General features: G+C 35.9%; 1 protein-coding gene across 2 annotated transcripts in view; it reads left to right on the top strand.

The window, feature by feature from the left end:
* Rc3h2 (ring finger and CCCH-type domains 2) overlaps positions 1-16869 on the top strand; it is a 55656-nt gene that overhangs the window by 29775 nt on the left and 9012 nt on the right. For both annotated transcript variants that reach the window (XM_032903199.1, XM_032903200.1), the window contains exons 11-14: positions 5716-6021; positions 10353-10567; positions 12548-12981; positions 13861-14028. In XM_032903199.1, coding sequence (XP_032759090.1) covers positions 5716-6021; positions 10353-10567; positions 12548-12981; positions 13861-14028 — 1123 coding nt within the window. The remainder of the gene's footprint in view (positions 1-5715; positions 6022-10352; positions 10568-12547; positions 12982-13860; positions 14029-16869) is intronic.

The raw sequence follows: 16869 nt of genomic DNA, 5'->3' as shown, positions 1-16869 counted from the left end.
TGGTTACTATCCAGTTTTATAATTTTCTCTTCCAAACAAATTAGTCCATTACTTTGAATTAACCTAAGTCTACTTCATAATACCTGGGCAGAATACAGCTAGATTCTTTGCCAGAATATCATATACAGGGTCTCTAGCCAAGTTATCTGAGTTCTTATTTCCCTCTGAAACCTCATAAACTGAGCCTTCATTGTTGAAATTTATCTTAGCATTGTGGTCTTACAAATTTCTACTAAAATGGCCTTTTAATCCCTGTTAACAGTGTTCTAGGACGTTGCTCGCTCAAAGTTAGAAACTTTATCATATTCTTCCTACAAACTTGTTTCAAGGCCATTAAAAAAACAAATGATCTAGGCATATCATACAAGTCATCTCAATCTTCTGTAAGAAGTAGCAGTAGTTGGTATAATGAAGTACTAATAATAAATACAATTTATGGAAGGAAGGGACTATTTTGGCTCACAGCTTGAGGGTACATTTCATCACGATGGCAAGTCATAATGGCAGTCACAGTAAGGGAGCAGAGAGTAGTGAATCTTAAATTCTCCTTTTTATTCAGTCCTAGACCCCAGGTTATGTAATAATTCCAGCTACCGTTGGATGTATCTTCCCACCTAAGTTTATTTAAAAGTTCATCACAGATGTGTCTAGAAGCTGTCTCCTAGGTGATTCTAGGCTCTGTAAAGTTGGCAATTTATACTAACCATCCTCCTGTGGTGTGCACTTGTTTTAGTTTTTCTTCTTGTACATCTTCCCTTCAGTCTGTGTTTAATCATACTCAGGTGTCCTCTTGCTTCTGTACGCTTCCTTCTGTGACTTGCCTGAGCAGTGTTGGTTCCTTCTGTCAGCACGTTGCCAAAGCACTTGTCTTCATCTCTTTGCCGTGGCTAGTTTATAACAGAGAAATGTATTTGGTTCACTGTTCTGTAAATTGGGAAGTCTTAGGAATCAAGGGCCATATCTGGTAAGAGCCTTCTTACAGTTTCCAAAGGTAGAAGCTAGAAGGGCAAAACAATATATGTGGAAGAGAGAAAAGAAAAAAATGGAGCTGAACGCTCCCTTCTTTTTAGGAGCCAATTCTCATGGTATAAAGGTATTAATCCATTGTCCTGGTAAGATTTCTGTCAGTTTGATGTAAACTAGAGTCATTTGAAAAGATATACCTCAATTGAGAAAATGCCTGTACCATATTGGTTTTCCTGACCAAGTATTTAGGGTGTCTCACCACTTAAAACTTTTATTGAGGATTAAGATTCCAACCTTGAGTTCAGGGTGGTGAGATGAGCCTTTAATCCTATCACTCTGCAGGCAGAGACAGGTAGATCTCTGAATTCAAGGCCATCCTGGTTCTCAGAGTGAGTAGTTAGAGGACAGTCAGGGCCACACAGAGAAACTCTGTCTAGAAAAAAAAATTCCAACCTTGAACTTTGAAGAACACATTGAAATAGCAATGTTCTTTTACACAGTTACTAATAGTTATAAATTTGCTTTTTTCTTTTTCTCTTCTTTTGGTTTTTCATGACAATATTGGGACTTGCCACCACTACTCAGCTAACTTGCTTTTTCTTAATTATTCATTTATCTGTGTATTTTCATTGGACATCATTTATCTTTTGGGTTATGCATTTTTATCTTTCTTGTAGCTAGCCAATCTCTCTCATGTAAACTCAATGTTTACTATGAAGAACCAGATGATTTGCAGTTTGTTTATATTTATAGTCTTATTCTTTGTATTACATTTGAAAGAAACAAAAAAAGTCATACAAAGGATTAAAAAAGAAACTATATTTCAATGTATAAATGTAAAAAGCAAGTTGACTTTTTAAAATTATATGTTGCTGCCTCACTGAGATTTATATGTGTGAAACTATTATGTCCCTGTGTGTATACATGTTTGTGAAGGTGTATTCCATGTGTATGTGTATGTGTATGTGTGTGCTTGTGTACCTCTCCACTTTTAATTTTTAAAGTCAGAGTTTCTCACTGAATCCAGTCTTAATAGTTTGGTTCAGCCAGATAAAATGTAGACATCCAAGAGTCTTTCTGTCCTTGTTTTGGGTCCTTGTAGGTCAGTATGGGGCCATCTATCTTAATTCTCAATGCATAGGAGGCAGTGGCAGGTCCATCTCTATCTCTGTGAGCTGGAGGACAGCCTAGTCTACCTAGCAAGTTTTAAGTTAGCCAGCAAAGGCTACAAACGGGGCGGCGGGGGAGGGAATCCCTAAAAACTGCCTTCTGAGAAATAGAAAAACCTAAGATAGTTAATTCAAGAAGTATTTATAATAGATTGCTATATGCTCAGTATCAAGAGAAGTAGGTGCTTTTAGTAATTTAAGAGGAATGGTAAATATGCAAATAAATGATTTCAGACATTTAGCAACCATAGTAAGAAATTTGTATTGTATTCTGGTCATAGTAGAAAGCTACTACAGAGCTTTATTCATTTAAAGTAAGAAATATTGCTCTAATGTGTATATGGCTTTAACTTTATGATGGTCTAGGTACAAGATTGGAAATGTAAGTTTTGGGACTATAACAATAGGAATTATGAAAAATTGTTATTAGAATTTACTTTTAAAGTAGAACTGACAAGATGGATATATTAACTATCTGCTCAAAAAAAAAAAAAAATCCAGCAAATAACAGGCCAGATATGATGGTGCATGCCTTTAATCTCAGCACTTGGGAGGCAGAGGCAGGTGGATCTCTCTGTGTTTAATGCTAGCCTGGTCTTACAAAACTTACAAAGTTCCATAAGGTCAGTGCTACACAGAGAAACTTTGTCTGGGTCGGCAGGGGGTGGGGAGCGGGGAGGGTCGGGGGGAGCTGAAGAGATGGCTCAGCAGTTAAGAGCATTTGATATTCTTTCTATAGCTCCAGCTCCAGGAGATTCAGCCTCATCCTTTAATTTCTGTGGGCATCTCCACACATATGTGTGTATACACACACACACACGTACACAGAGAGACAGAAAAAATGTTTTAAGAACAGAAGCCACTAATTTTCCAAAAAGAATCAACAGTGACTCCAAGTTGTCTATTTGAAATAACTGAATTGTATTGTTTACTTAAGTGAAGCAGGCATTAGGGCAGAGAACTTTGTACTTCTCTTGGCCGTACAAAAATTGAAGTTGAGCACTCATTTAAGGTAACAAATGTGTCTTGGAATATCTGGTTTGCACAGTGTATCAATATATATAATTGAGAGGTATGTAGGAAAAAGACAAAAACCTCTGTCTCTCCTTACATTAGAGACTAAAATACAGCAAATAAATAGAAAACACATCTAGTAGATAGACATCTTTTATAGGATATTCCAGAAATAGTTTTCAGAGGATATGCCATTAAAACAGGCCTGAAGTTGCAGTGTGAGAGAGAAATAAAAATAATTACAGGAATGAAGTCTTTAAGAAGGCAGATAGGCTTGAGGCCTAGAACACAAGTACATTGGCTTTAGGAACTGGAACTCTGTTCCTTTGTCTTATGAAGAATGTACTGTTGCAAGTACAAGAAATAAGTGGAATTGGTAATAGATAATTCTTTGTATCATAGTATTTTCTATGTTAACAAGGAAGCAGTATTGTCTGGTTTGGAGGAGCTATTGGCGGGGGGCAGGGGGAGAAAGATGAAAAAGTAAAGTTAGAAAAGAAATACATCAATGAATTGCTTGGTGACTTTAAATTTGCAAATTTTGGTCATTACAACATGATTGTTGTGTCCCCCCAACATTAACATTTAACTGGTTGTTTATGAACAAATACAAAGTAATAGAGCTAGAGTTTGTTAGATAGGTTCTATAAGGAGGAACCATTCCTTGTACATTCTGTGCCTAGGGAGTCAGATACAAGGGGGGATTAGTGGTTGGTAGTGGCTCATAAAATGAATGAGGCAGTACTTGAAGGTGCTTATCAACAATTTAAAAAGAATTGGCCTTTTCAAATGTGAGGCTTAGATTGTAAATCCATGGCCCGAGGGACCAGGAGACCTGTACATATCCCTTCTCCACTCATTTGCATGTTTTGTTATAGTTTTACTTCTCCCTCCTTTTAGAGTCTCACAAACAAAATTTTGTTTGTTGCTTGTTTGACCACCCTTAAGAATATTGACTTGCAGGACTCGAAAGGTGGATTACTGGTTGAAAGTGCTTGTTCTAGAATTATGGGGACCAGTATTTGGATATCAACACTAGTGTGACAAAGTATCCCTGCAGCTGCCTGTACCACAGCTTTAAGGAGAGTCGGAGGCAATAGGATTATGGCTCAGACTTGCTAACTAACTGAGCCTAGCTGATACATGTGTACAGACATACTCACACATACTTATGCATCCAGTTGCTCAGACATAATTTTAAAGAGAAAGGAGAGAGGATGTGTAATTGAATTTTGAAGTTGGAAAGCAAGAAGTAACTGGACATTTCTTTAAGAACATTGAAGAGTAGAATAAAGAGTAGAATAAAGAATAAAGAGAATATATTAAAGAAACAGGGATTCCTTAACCCCTTGGTGGTAACAATTTGCCTTTCTGAAATATAAGTCTGTCTATGCTCCTCCTTTAAGAACTATTTTCTGGGCCTCTGACCCCTATACCTGTAGAGTGTATAATCTAGTCACTATTGACTTTTTGCTTTTTGTCTTTGCTGTTTTATTTTGTTCCTCCATTATCCAGTCTTGTCTATGAGTATTCATCTTTTATTGAGTCTTCTTCTAATGGTATGTTGAGAGCCAGAGACAGTGAAAGAATTAAATGATAGAGCTGTTTATAGATGGTGAAGAAACTATTAAACACATGATTATTCATCATGATCACCATGTTGGAATGTGATAGTAAGAGTAGTTTAAGCATAGTGATGCCAAATGGTTTTTGTTGTGTTGACCACTTAGAAATATTGACAGAACATTATATAGGAAGGAAGGGCCAGGACTAAGACTATATAATAATGAGTTTTGTTTTGTTTTGTTTAAGTTAAGTAATTCTGTTAGGTGTGTGAGTGTTTGCTTACTAGGTTACTGTTAGGTTACTGTGTGCCACTTGCACGCAGTGCCTGCAAAGGCCAGGAAAGGGTGATGGATCTCCTGGAACTGGAGTTACAGTTGTGAGCTGTCATGTGGGTGTTGGGAACTGAATCTGGGTTCTTTAAAAAAGCAGCCAGTGATCTTAACACCTTCAGCCATCTTTCCAGTCCCATAATAAATTTTTTAGTATACAAATGGAAGTATTTTTATATGAAATCCAAGATCAAATTGCTTTGTGTATTACAATATTATAAATGTAAAATCAGAAAAATCTGTGATCCTTACAGACACAAACTCATTTAGGAATAATATAAAATTTCTATATTTTGGTGTATTAAAATTTAGATATAAGTTTGAGCTATTATTTTTTTAAAATTATACTCTGTATAACTTAATAACAGCAGAGAATTCTTTTAACTCTTGTATTCTTTCCTGTTTGTTCTATGTTACTTTCAGAATTTGGTACTTTTTTTTTGTACCACATAAAAATAAAACCCCACTCTTCAGAAAGCTTCGAGTGCATGTGTAGTTGGCTTGCTATAATAATTATGTACCTGTACTTGTATGTATGTTATGTGTATATATGACATGTAGAATATTTGGTATTTAGCTGAAGAACTTTTCAGAGCTGTTTCCTTTTTTAAACATATTTTCAGATTAAAATTTAGAGCAGTATTACAAACATGCTGATTATTTTTAAACAGGTACCGATTAAGGAACAAAAAGATGAGCGCGACTGTAAGAACATTTCCTCTTCTGAATAAAGTTGCTGTAAACAGCACTGTCACAACCACAGCCGGAAATGTCATTTCTGTCATAGGAAGTACTGAAACAACTGGGAAAATTGTTCCAAGTACAAATGGAATTTCAAATACAGAAAGCAGTGTTTCCCAGCTAATCCCACGAAGTGCTGACAGTGCAGGAAGGACTTTGGAGACTGTGAAGAAAGTTGGGAAAGTTGGCACTAATGGTCAGAATGCTGGGCCCTCTGCAGAGTCTGTGTCTGAAAAGTAGGTATTGGGTAAAAATGATGGAGTTCTTTATCCCTTTTAGAAATGACCTCTTTTTTCATTCTGAAGTACAATAGTAAATTAAATTTTTATGTATTTCATGTAAAAGAAGAAAACACCAAATTCCACAAAGTTTGAGTTCTAATCCTTACCATGCACTAACTAGTTCTATAAATTTGAAAACTTGGACTCCTGAGTTTTGTTTTCTTCAAGTACATTTATTAAGATTGGACCAGAATTAGGGTTTCCATAAGTTAATTTGTAGCGTGTCAGTATTAATTCCATAGGGATGTTAAAAAGGAACTAAGTAGAATCCTGAACAGATAAGGAGCTTGAATGACTAGTCCTGTCTTAGTCACCTGCTGTGGCATTCTCTGTCATGGTATATAAATAAGGGCAGAGCTCTTTGAGCTCAGATTATGGCTCAGTTTTTCCTACTATTTGATATTAAGCCAGACTACCTACCTCAAAGTATTAAAAAAATTACAATATCTTCTTCATGGGCTAGGGATGTAGCTCAGTGGTCAAGTACTTCCTATATTAGTTGTGAAACTTTTGAATTAATACTGTACTAAAATTTGAACAGTGCTTGCCCATTAGCAGCCACTCAGTAAATTCCAGCTTCATTTTTACCATTATTTATCATTGCTTGACAACATTAGACTTTCATTTGAAAAAAAATCAGCAGAATTTTTTTACCTTATGAAAAGTATTGAAACTTTCAGATAATTGAAGTTACTCCCAGCTTTGAAATCTTATATTTTAGAAATCTCAAATTTAGAAATTTCAATTTAGAAATTGAAGTTAAAGCATTTTCAGATTTCATTGTGTTTGAGTAAGTTTGTCAGACTAATATATGCCTACTAGGGAAAAAAGCATTATGTCTGGCACACAACAAACTTTTCTTTTATTAGATATTTTTTTATTTATATTTTAAATATTATCTCGGTTACCCTGGTTTCCCCTCTGGAAATCCTCTACCCCATTACCCCTCTCCTTGCTTCTATGAGGGTACTTCCTCACCACCCACTCCCTCCCGCCTTCCCTCCCTGACGTTCCCCTACACTGGGGCATCAAGCCTTTACAGGACCAAGGACCTGTCCTCCCACAACAAACTTTAGTGACTTAATGTTATAGAGATTGTATAAATTAAATATAATATTTTCAACTTGAATAGTTCAGTTTATAATTGGAATTTTTTTATTAAAAGGATGATGTTCAGTGGGAGGTATTTGAGAAAAAAGACGTCAAAAATATTGACTACTTCACAAGTGTTACTGAGTACCTAAGCATTGTCACTTGCACTGTTAGACATAGCTGAAAAATAGGTATCTCTGTCTTTTACAGACTCATATTGCTATTGGATATAGGCACAGCATTTACACAAATGAAGCACATTAGTTAAAAAATAAGGGTATTGTATGTTTCTAGTGTAGTATGAAAGTTTTGAGGGTAAAATCCAATGTGGTTTAAGCTTGTTGGTGAATATGTAAAGTATTAGGGCTAGCCATAGAGAACTGAATGTTTTGGCAGTTAGATATCATTGCTAGGGTGCTTGCTTAGCACTCATAATGCCCTGAGTTTGGTCCCTAACACCAGACACATATTTATGTATCTGAAGGGTTAAGTTACTGACTGATGCCTAATATAAGGTTACAAATATTGATTGTTACTAGCCCTATGGAAACTTACTAACCTAATACTAAAGGTTTTGGCAAGGTAAGATTATAAAACCTTATACAATGGGTTCTGTTATTCAGTCATAAAAACAATGTACTCTTATGTTCCACATGTTGATTAACTCTGGAAATATGCTATACCAGGCCTAGTGGTACATATTTGTAGTCTCAGGCACTTGGTAGATTGAGTTAGTAAGATCTTGTGATTAACATTAGCCTAGGGTACAGAGTAAACTCAAGGCCAGCTTGGACAAATTTGTAAGACATTGTCACACACACACATAAACCCAACCTCAAAAAAAAAAAAAAATAGGAAAAAGAAAAACAATGGAGAAGAATGTTAAAAATGGGTCATGGATATATAGGGCAAGGTCCACTTTCAATATCTAGCTCCAAGAGAAAAAAACTTGTTTTGACTAAAAGAAGGTAGATACAAAATGCCATTTTAGTGGAAATGTCTAAAATAGGCAGACCTATAGAAATAGAAACAAATGCAGTAGTCACTGCTGGGAGCTAAGGTTGGAATTGAACTAGGAAGTGAATGCTAATGGGTTGAGGTTTCTAATGCTAGGTAGAAGACCTTAGGGGCATATCAAAAGGCAGTGATATATACCTTATAGTTATAGTTAAATGAATTATAGTTAAAGTTTGAATTTTTAACTTTTTTTCCTTTGGTCTGGGATCAAGCCCAAGACCTTCTACATTTTTTTTTTCCTTTTCTTTTTTTTCGGAGCTGGGAACCGAACCCAGGGCCTTGCGCTTGCTAGGCAAGTGCTCTACCGCTGAGCTAAATCCCTAACCCCCGACCTTCTACATTTTAAGTACCTGCTCTACCACTTAAGAAATAGACAGGGCTGATAAAATGATTGAGTGTTTTGATAAAGTCTCTTGCTGCCCTTCTTCATATGTACTCTTTGCCATATACGTATCAGTGAATACATATAAGCACAAAATAAATGATTGGGGGAAAAAGAAGTGTTTGTATGTGCTGGTAAGATGGTTTGACAAGGAGAAATCTGCCAAGTCTGACAACTGATTTGGTCCTGATGACATAGTGTTGTAAGGAGAGACTGTACTACAGGTTGTTCCGACTTCTACATGTGTATGCACACATGAGTAAATTAAATGTAATAAAATATTTTTAAAATTATAAAAGAAAACTACTTGTTCATTTAGATTTTGTATACAGGAATATGTGTACTCAATTCTTTTGAAAGAAGTGCTGCGAGAGGCTTTTAAAGATGAAGTTCTGGTAACTACATTGTTTCTGAAAGAATGGGTAATAAATAGCAGGGAGATCTTCACGGATAGAGGAAGCAGCACAGACAAAACCATGGAGGGAACATGAGGAGCACCTATTGGGAAGAGGGCCTGGACTTCAGAAGCCATATAGGATAATAAAATCATAGTCATCTGGTTCCCTGTTAAGAATAGGGCAGATTTACTTTGCCCTTACATCCAAATGTTTAAGATGGCTTACATGATGGCTTCATGAGCCTTTGAATTAAGTTACTTTGTCCTTAATTTTAGTACCTGGTTTCTGATAAGTTAATCTGCCATTTCAAAGTACTAACTTAGGCTTTATAGTATATAACATTGTGGCATGGAAAGAATGAGTAAAACATACAGAACATTAGCCTAGGGTCTGTTAGGTACTCAGTAATAGCTTCATAAATGTTCATTGTTTTATAAGAAAACCTTAGTTTTCTTACCGTTGTGTTTAATTTATTAAAAGACTATCTTTGAACTCTGAGCCAAGACATTAGTGCACAACTTTCTAGATATCTATACTTTAGTTTCAATACAGACTACCACTGAAATAAACTCTTGCTAGACGAGTCTTTTGTGCTGTATTCAAAGGCAGCCCATATATTCTACTTTGGGAAAAAAACTTAATGTGATTGATTTGTAATACATTGAATTCCTATATAATTAGCAACATTACCTCTGGACAAAACATTTTTAAAGCTCTCTCAATGTTTTTAACGTTTCGAAAGTGAGCAAGGATATCCTGGTAAGATTATCTGGGGATCATTATGTGCTTATTCAAACAAGAAAATCTTTTTATCATAAAACAAAAAATTATATCCTCCCAACAAACATTTTTAAGTACTTTGTGCTGGGTTATATTTTGTTTACTTAGTGCCTCCTCCAAGCTAGGAACTGTTTTCTAGATGCCAGACACATAAGAGTTAACAGAATAGACAAAATTGGCTTTTCTTGGATTATATTTTAGCTAATCACATTGTTTTTTAATTTTTGGGTTTTTTTTAATCCCTAGAGTCTGTATTGTTTACCTTTTAAACTTACTAAGTGTGATTGTTGGTTTTTAGTTAATTTTTTTATTTTCCAACAGGAAAAATCTTTAAAAGAATAAGTCAAATTAGCTGAAAAGTTACTGTAGCACCTGGAGTTCATTTTTGTATCCTGTCACTCTCACCAAAACATGAGATCTGTTATTATTTGGTTTTGGGAATTACAGTATGAGGTGGCAGAGAAATTTTTCACCAGATATATTTATTTATCCCCGTAGAAATACCTGACATGTTTTCTGTTGATAGTTTTGCCATATAATTTTATGAAATTTTTTTCTAAGGAAGACTCAGTGATAACAGTAAGTTATCCTTTGCTTTTGTTATATTTTCTTTCCAGTAAAATTGGTTCTCCACCCAAGACTCCTGTAAGTAATGCAGCAGCTACCTCCGCTGGGCCCTCTAATTTTGGAACAGAGCTGAATTCCCTGCCTCCCAAATCCAGCCCATTTCTAACTCGAGTTCCAGTATATCCTCAGCATTCTGAAAACATCCAGTATTTTCAAGATCCAAGGACTCAGATACCTTTTGAAGTCCCACAATACCCACAAACAGGCAAGTAATTTTAGTCAAATCTAAGAAGCAAATGTGTGTATTTATTACCTTAAATAAATGTGTGTCTAGACTACCTACATTAATAAATTAATTTCACTCTGTGACCTATGAATTTTCTTCCTGCTCTAAGAAATCTTTGATTCTAGTTAGTAATTCTATCCCTTGGCAGATGGTAGCAGAAAGATCAAGAAATCAAAGCTAGTTATCTACAGAAGTGAGTTCAAGTCCACCCTGTCTCGGCAGACAAAAAAACAAAACAGAACAATAAAGGCTATTCTAATAGTGGTATATTTTCATTAACATGTGCACCATTAATGTACCTAAGCGAATAAGATTTTTACATTTGCATTAGCAGTTTACAGGGATTACTATACATCCTGGTCAATACTTATTATCTTTGGGGGTTTTTGTGTGTGTGTTTGTGAGAGGTGGAGGGAGATAAAGGGAGTATATGCATGACACAGTGTGTATACTGTTGTCACAGGCCAATTTATGAGTTAGTTCTTTTCTTTCCCTGATGTGGGGTTTTAGGATTGAACTTGGGTTAAACTTATGTCCACATAGTAGGTGCTGTTACCAACTGATCCATTTTGTTGTTTTTTTTTTGTAATAACCATTCTTACCGTAGTGTGGCGATATTTCATTTTGGCTTTTATTTTGTATTCCAAAATATTACTGATGTTAAACATTTTTATTATACTGGTTTGCCATTGAATGTCTTCTGACAGATATTTATTTAATTTACTACTTATATTTATCAAGTTGATTTGTTTTTAATCGCATTTGTCATATATGTACCTTGCAAATAGTTTTCCCCATTCTCTGAGTTGTTGTCTCCTCAGCCTGATGATTTTTTTTTCCAATGATTTTATATAGTTCTGCTTACCTGATTTGCCTTTGTTTTTATGTTTCCAGTACCTTAAAGTATTTCTCGTGTTTGCCTCTAGTAGGTTTATAGTTCAGGGTGAAACATAGAAACCTTTAATCTGGGGTTGGGGATTTAGCTCAGCGGTAGAGCGCTTGCCTAGCAAACACAAGGCCCTGGGTTCGGTCCCCAGCTCCGAAAAAAAGAAAAAAAAAAAGAAACCTCTAATCCATACAGAATTGATTTTTATAAATGGTAGAGCCTATTTCATTCTTTTGCCTGGGTACTGTACTAATAGTTGTCATTTGTATGAATCAAATACAGAATCTATGAATGACCTTGATGAAATGGTGCATAAAATATGACTGTGATTTTTATGCATTGTTAAAAATGTTTTATTTTTACTCCTATATATATAAGCATTGGCCTACATAAATGTGTAACGCATGTGTGCAGTGTTGTTGGAGCTGGAGTTACAAATGGCTGTAAGCTGCTCTGTGGGTGCTGGAAACTGAACTCTGGTTCTTTGTAAGAACAGAGAGTAACTGCTCTTGACCACTGAGCCATTTCTAAAACCCTGCTTTTATATTTTTTATTTATTTTGAGACAGGGTCTCACTATATAAATCCTTGACTGATCTGAACATCATAGACTTAGCTAGGCCTCAAATTTAGGAGATCCACCTGCTCTGCCTCTTGAATACTGGGATTAAAGGAGAGTACCACCACACTTTTTTATTTTGTACAATTCAAAAAGAAAATGAATAATATAAATTCTGAAAGAGATCTTTTAACCTATGAATCCAAAGTGCTTCATAAGCATCAATTATATAACTACTTATTTAGAAACTTCATGCAAAAGATGCACTAAATGGAAATCAGTGTGCCATTTGCCAAATTCACTATAGTTTGCTTTTTAAGGAACAGTTCTAACAATGTTGAATATTCATATTAATATAATGGTATCTTAACAGTAATACAGTTTGTATATCAAGATAAAGATCAATGCTGATTATACTTTCCCACATTCAAGGCTGCCTTAGATTTAAACCATTTTAAAATGTTGGTTTTTACTAAGGTTTATTATATTGAATATTCCTCTTTTCGATTTTCAAGGATACTACCCACCACCTCCAACGGTACCAGCTGGTGTGACTCCCTGTGTTCCTCGCTTTGTGAGGTCCAATAATGTTCCAGAGTCCTCCCTCCCACCTGCTTCCATGCCATATGCTGATCATTACAGTACATTTTCCCCTCGAGATCGAATGAATTCTTCTCCTTACCAACCTCCTCCTCCGCAGCAGTATGGACCAGTTCCTCCAGTACCCTCTGGGATGTATGCTCCTGTATATGACAGCAGGCGCATCTGGCGCCCAGCTATGTACCAACGAGATGACATTATTAGAAGCAATTCTTTACCTCCAATGGATGTGATGCACTCATCTGTCTATCAGACATCTTTACGGGAAAGATACAACTCATTAGATGGTTATTATTCCGTGACTTGTCAGCCACCAAATGACCCAAGGACAACTGTGCCTTTACCAAGGGTGAGTGATATTGAAAATAGAAACCCCCAGTGTAAGGGAATGTGTGTGGGGGGTTGTGGTGGGGGAATACCTTTATAGAAGATAGAAGAAGGGGAGGGGGAAGGAATAGGAGGCTTATGGACAGGAAACCGGGAAATGGAGTAACATTTGAAATGTAATTAAAGAAATACCCAATTTAAAAAAAAAAAAAAAAGAAATGTTGCTATCGTGTTAGTTAAGATCCTCGTCATGCCTTAAATCAAAGCAGATAGGGCTGAAGAGATGGCTCAGCGGTTAAGAGCACCCGACTGCTCTTCCAGAGGTCATGAGTTCAATTCCCAGCAACCATGGTGGCTCACAACCATCTGTAAAGAGATCCGATGCCCTCTTCTGGTGTATCTGAAGACAGCTACAGTGTACTTATATATAATAAATGAATAAATCTTTTAAAAAAAAAATCAAAGCAGATAGACCCTAACTGTGTGATTTAGAGAAGTTACTTGACCTTTGCATGGCACGAGTTTTTTTGTTTTTTCATGTTTGAAGTCATGCTGTTGTGAGAAACAAAAACCATAAAGCTCCTAGGACTAGACTTGATACATACCAATGTTCAATGTTATGTTTAATTAGGAACTGATGTAGAAATTTTAAAACAAGGCCTCTTTTCAATAGATTGACATATATGAGTTCTCACATTTTATTTGACATCAGCTGAGTATATGTTAACCTTTTTTGTCAAGTATATGGAGAATGGAGAAAACACTAGGTACTAAGGCAGTTTTTCTTCTCTGTGTGTGTGTGTGTCAACAAGATCAAACTTTTTTATATTATTCTTACACCATTGTTAAATTTATTTACCACTCTACAGGTGACCAACTTTTTTTCTTTTATTCCTCTTAGGAACCTTGTGGTCATTTGAAGAGCAGTTGTGAGGAACAGTTAAGAAGAAAGCCAGATCAGTGGGCACAGTATCATACCCAGAAGACACCTGTCTCTTCAACTCTTCCTGTGGCAACACAGTCACCAACACCACCTTCTCCTTTGTTCAGTGTAGACTTCAGATCGGATGTAAGAAAGGTTTTTATTTAACCTACTGGTCAAACAGCTTTAACTAAGGCTATTTTGGATATTTTGGAATGGTTTTGTATGGAGTTTAATTTAGTTTGGTAAACATTTAGACTATGGCTAAATGTTTGGAGAGTATCAAGATAAGAGTTCTTTACCAGAATTCCAAAAGCTTTGCAGCAGCAGACTTAATACTTTCTATTTCTATTGTTATGTTTGCTGTTTGGATTTAGGCTAGCTCAAACCCAGAGCCTTGCTCATCCTCTACCACTGAGCTTCATCCTAACCCCTGATTGGTGCATGCTTCAAAATAAAATCTAAACCTACCTTACATTTAGTAACTACTTTAAAAATGCTATTTTATTTAATTCTCACAAAAACCTTAGAGGGTTGAGTATTATTTCTGTCTTATAGGTTATCATCCAGGGAGGCTATGTAATTACTTAAGTGAGTAAGCTCTTTCAGTTTATAAGAAGCTAGTATTTAAATTCTAATATTCTTTTTCTGTTTCACAAGAAGTGGAGAAATGCCTGCTGTATTACTTCTGCTGTTTATATTCCTGTCAGTTATTCTTGTTATAACAAAAGAAGAAAACAAGGCCATGACAGAATGATTTCTATTCTACCTGTTTTCTTTTATTGTATGTTGCATGTGTGTTTCATTTCTCTAAATACAATGTATTTACAGATTTTACAATATATTTTTTAATTTTTAGTGTTTCAAGATAGGGTTACACAGTGAAACCCTGGCTGTGCTGGAACTGTGTCTGTAGAGAAGGCTGGCCAAGAACTCACAGAGATCTGCCTGCCTTTGCCTCCCAAGTACAGGCATTCTTTTTTTTTTTTTTTTTGGTTTTTTTTTTTTGGTGCTGGGGACCGAACCCAGGGCCTTGCGCTTCCTATGCAAGCGCTCTACCACTGAGCTAAATCCCCAACCCAAGTACAGGCATTCTTAAAAGGTCTATGCCACCATCATCTGACTGGAGAATGTAAAGACTTATTGTATATGTACACTGTAGCTGTCTTAAGACGCACCAGAAGAAGGTATCAGATCTCAGTACAGATGGCTGTGAGCCACACTGCTGAGATTTGAACTCAGAACTCTGGAAGAACAGTCAGTGCTGTTAACCACTGAGCCATCTCTTAAGCCCAAGAAAAACTTTTTAACACACACTCTCTCTGATTTATTCCTGACCTCTAGTGTTTCTGGTACAAAGAAAACAAAAACAATTTCTAAAATTTCTTTCATTAGGAAAAGCTTCAGACATACAAAATTTTAAAGACTTACATTAATTGCATATAATTATCGTATCGTTTACATAATTATCTATTACCCAAATTTGTTTCATTTGTACTTCTTGCCACTGGGTTGTTGTGTCATAGTTCTAGGTATACATGCATATTTGTTTTTAATTTGATGGATTTTGTTCTGTTCCGGTTTAGTTTTTTGTGTGGTTGTTTCTTTTACTTTTTAAAGTGTGTGTGTGTGTGTGTGTGTGTGAGTGTGTGTGTGAGAGAGAGAGACAGAGACAGAGACAGAGAGACAGAAAGACAAAGAGAGAATGCCACGTGCACTGATGCCCACAGACGCCAGCCAGAGTTAGAGAATGTTGTTTGCTGCCCCCTCTGTGGTGAAAACCAAACCGCTCCTGGAATAGCAGCAACTGCTGAGCCTTTCTCCATCCCCTGATTTTGTATGTTGAGACAGTTTCACTAGGTAGCTCAGGATGTCCTCAGATACATGGTAATTTTCCTGCATTAGCCTTCCTTGTGCTGCTTGTGCAGTTATAAGCTAAACTACAAGGTTAGAGTCATATCTGTGTTCATGAGTGTGTCATAAAACAGTGCATTTTTAATCTATTCATAATCATCTCACTAAACCTGATTGCCTCAAATCAAGTAAACAGCATGGCAATGATGAATAGAGATCATTTTTATAGGATGATCTATTTTCATTTTATGCAGTATATTTTAAGAAGTATTTCTTTGATATTCAGATCTGCTATTGACAGATTGCATTAATTAGGTCAAAATGTTTGATTTTTCCTTAGTTTCTCTATCTCTATAATTAGTAAACTAGATTTAATGGTTCTTCCTTTAGGGTCATGTTAATATTTCTATATTGCCTTTTCCCCCCTTTATTAGCTTCAGAACTGCCGTTAAATTCCTTTTGCTGTTTAATATTGTACGATGTATTAATCATGTTCTTTTATTTGCCACATGGTCTTAAGAGAATTACAGACTGCTTTTGGATATAAACTGTTTTGTGTTTATTTTGCCTTATATTTTTTTTTCAAGTGTCACACACCATGTTAGTGTTAATTGATTGTGATAGTACTAGTCAGGGATTCTGCAAGAGGACCAAGGCAGTAAGGAATCTTAGTAAGTAGGAGTGCTTGCAGCAGGTCTGGGACTCACGTGGTAGAGGGAGAGAACCAACTCCCACAGGTTGTCTTGTGGCTTCTACGCACACATCCTGACTCCTGTGTACATACATACTAAATAAATACTTCAAATAACATTTAAATAATTTTTTAAAATTTAAATAGGACAAAAGTAAAAGAAGTTTAGAATAAATAACTTACAAGACAAAGGGGGAAAGGCTGTGATATTTTCTATTATATATGAATATTATTGCTTAGAGCTGATTTGTTTATTTGCTTCATTCCTTTTGAGAGAAGTTTTGCTCCATGCAGCCAGGCTGGAGTGGAACTCAATATATAGCCCGGTTTACCTTGAACTCCATGTCTTAGACGACCAAATAATGTTTATTATGGAAGTGAGCCAACACGCCCAACATTAGTAATGGGAAAGATTTTAATTATTATCTACATGATTCTTTAAT

This window comes from Rattus rattus, chromosome 5 (assembly GCF_011064425.1).
Source record: "Rattus rattus isolate New Zealand chromosome 5, Rrattus_CSIRO_v1, whole genome shotgun sequence".
Taxonomy (NCBI): domain Eukaryota; kingdom Metazoa; phylum Chordata; class Mammalia; order Rodentia; family Muridae; genus Rattus; species Rattus rattus.
This window is presented reverse-complemented; position numbering and strand designations above follow the sequence as displayed.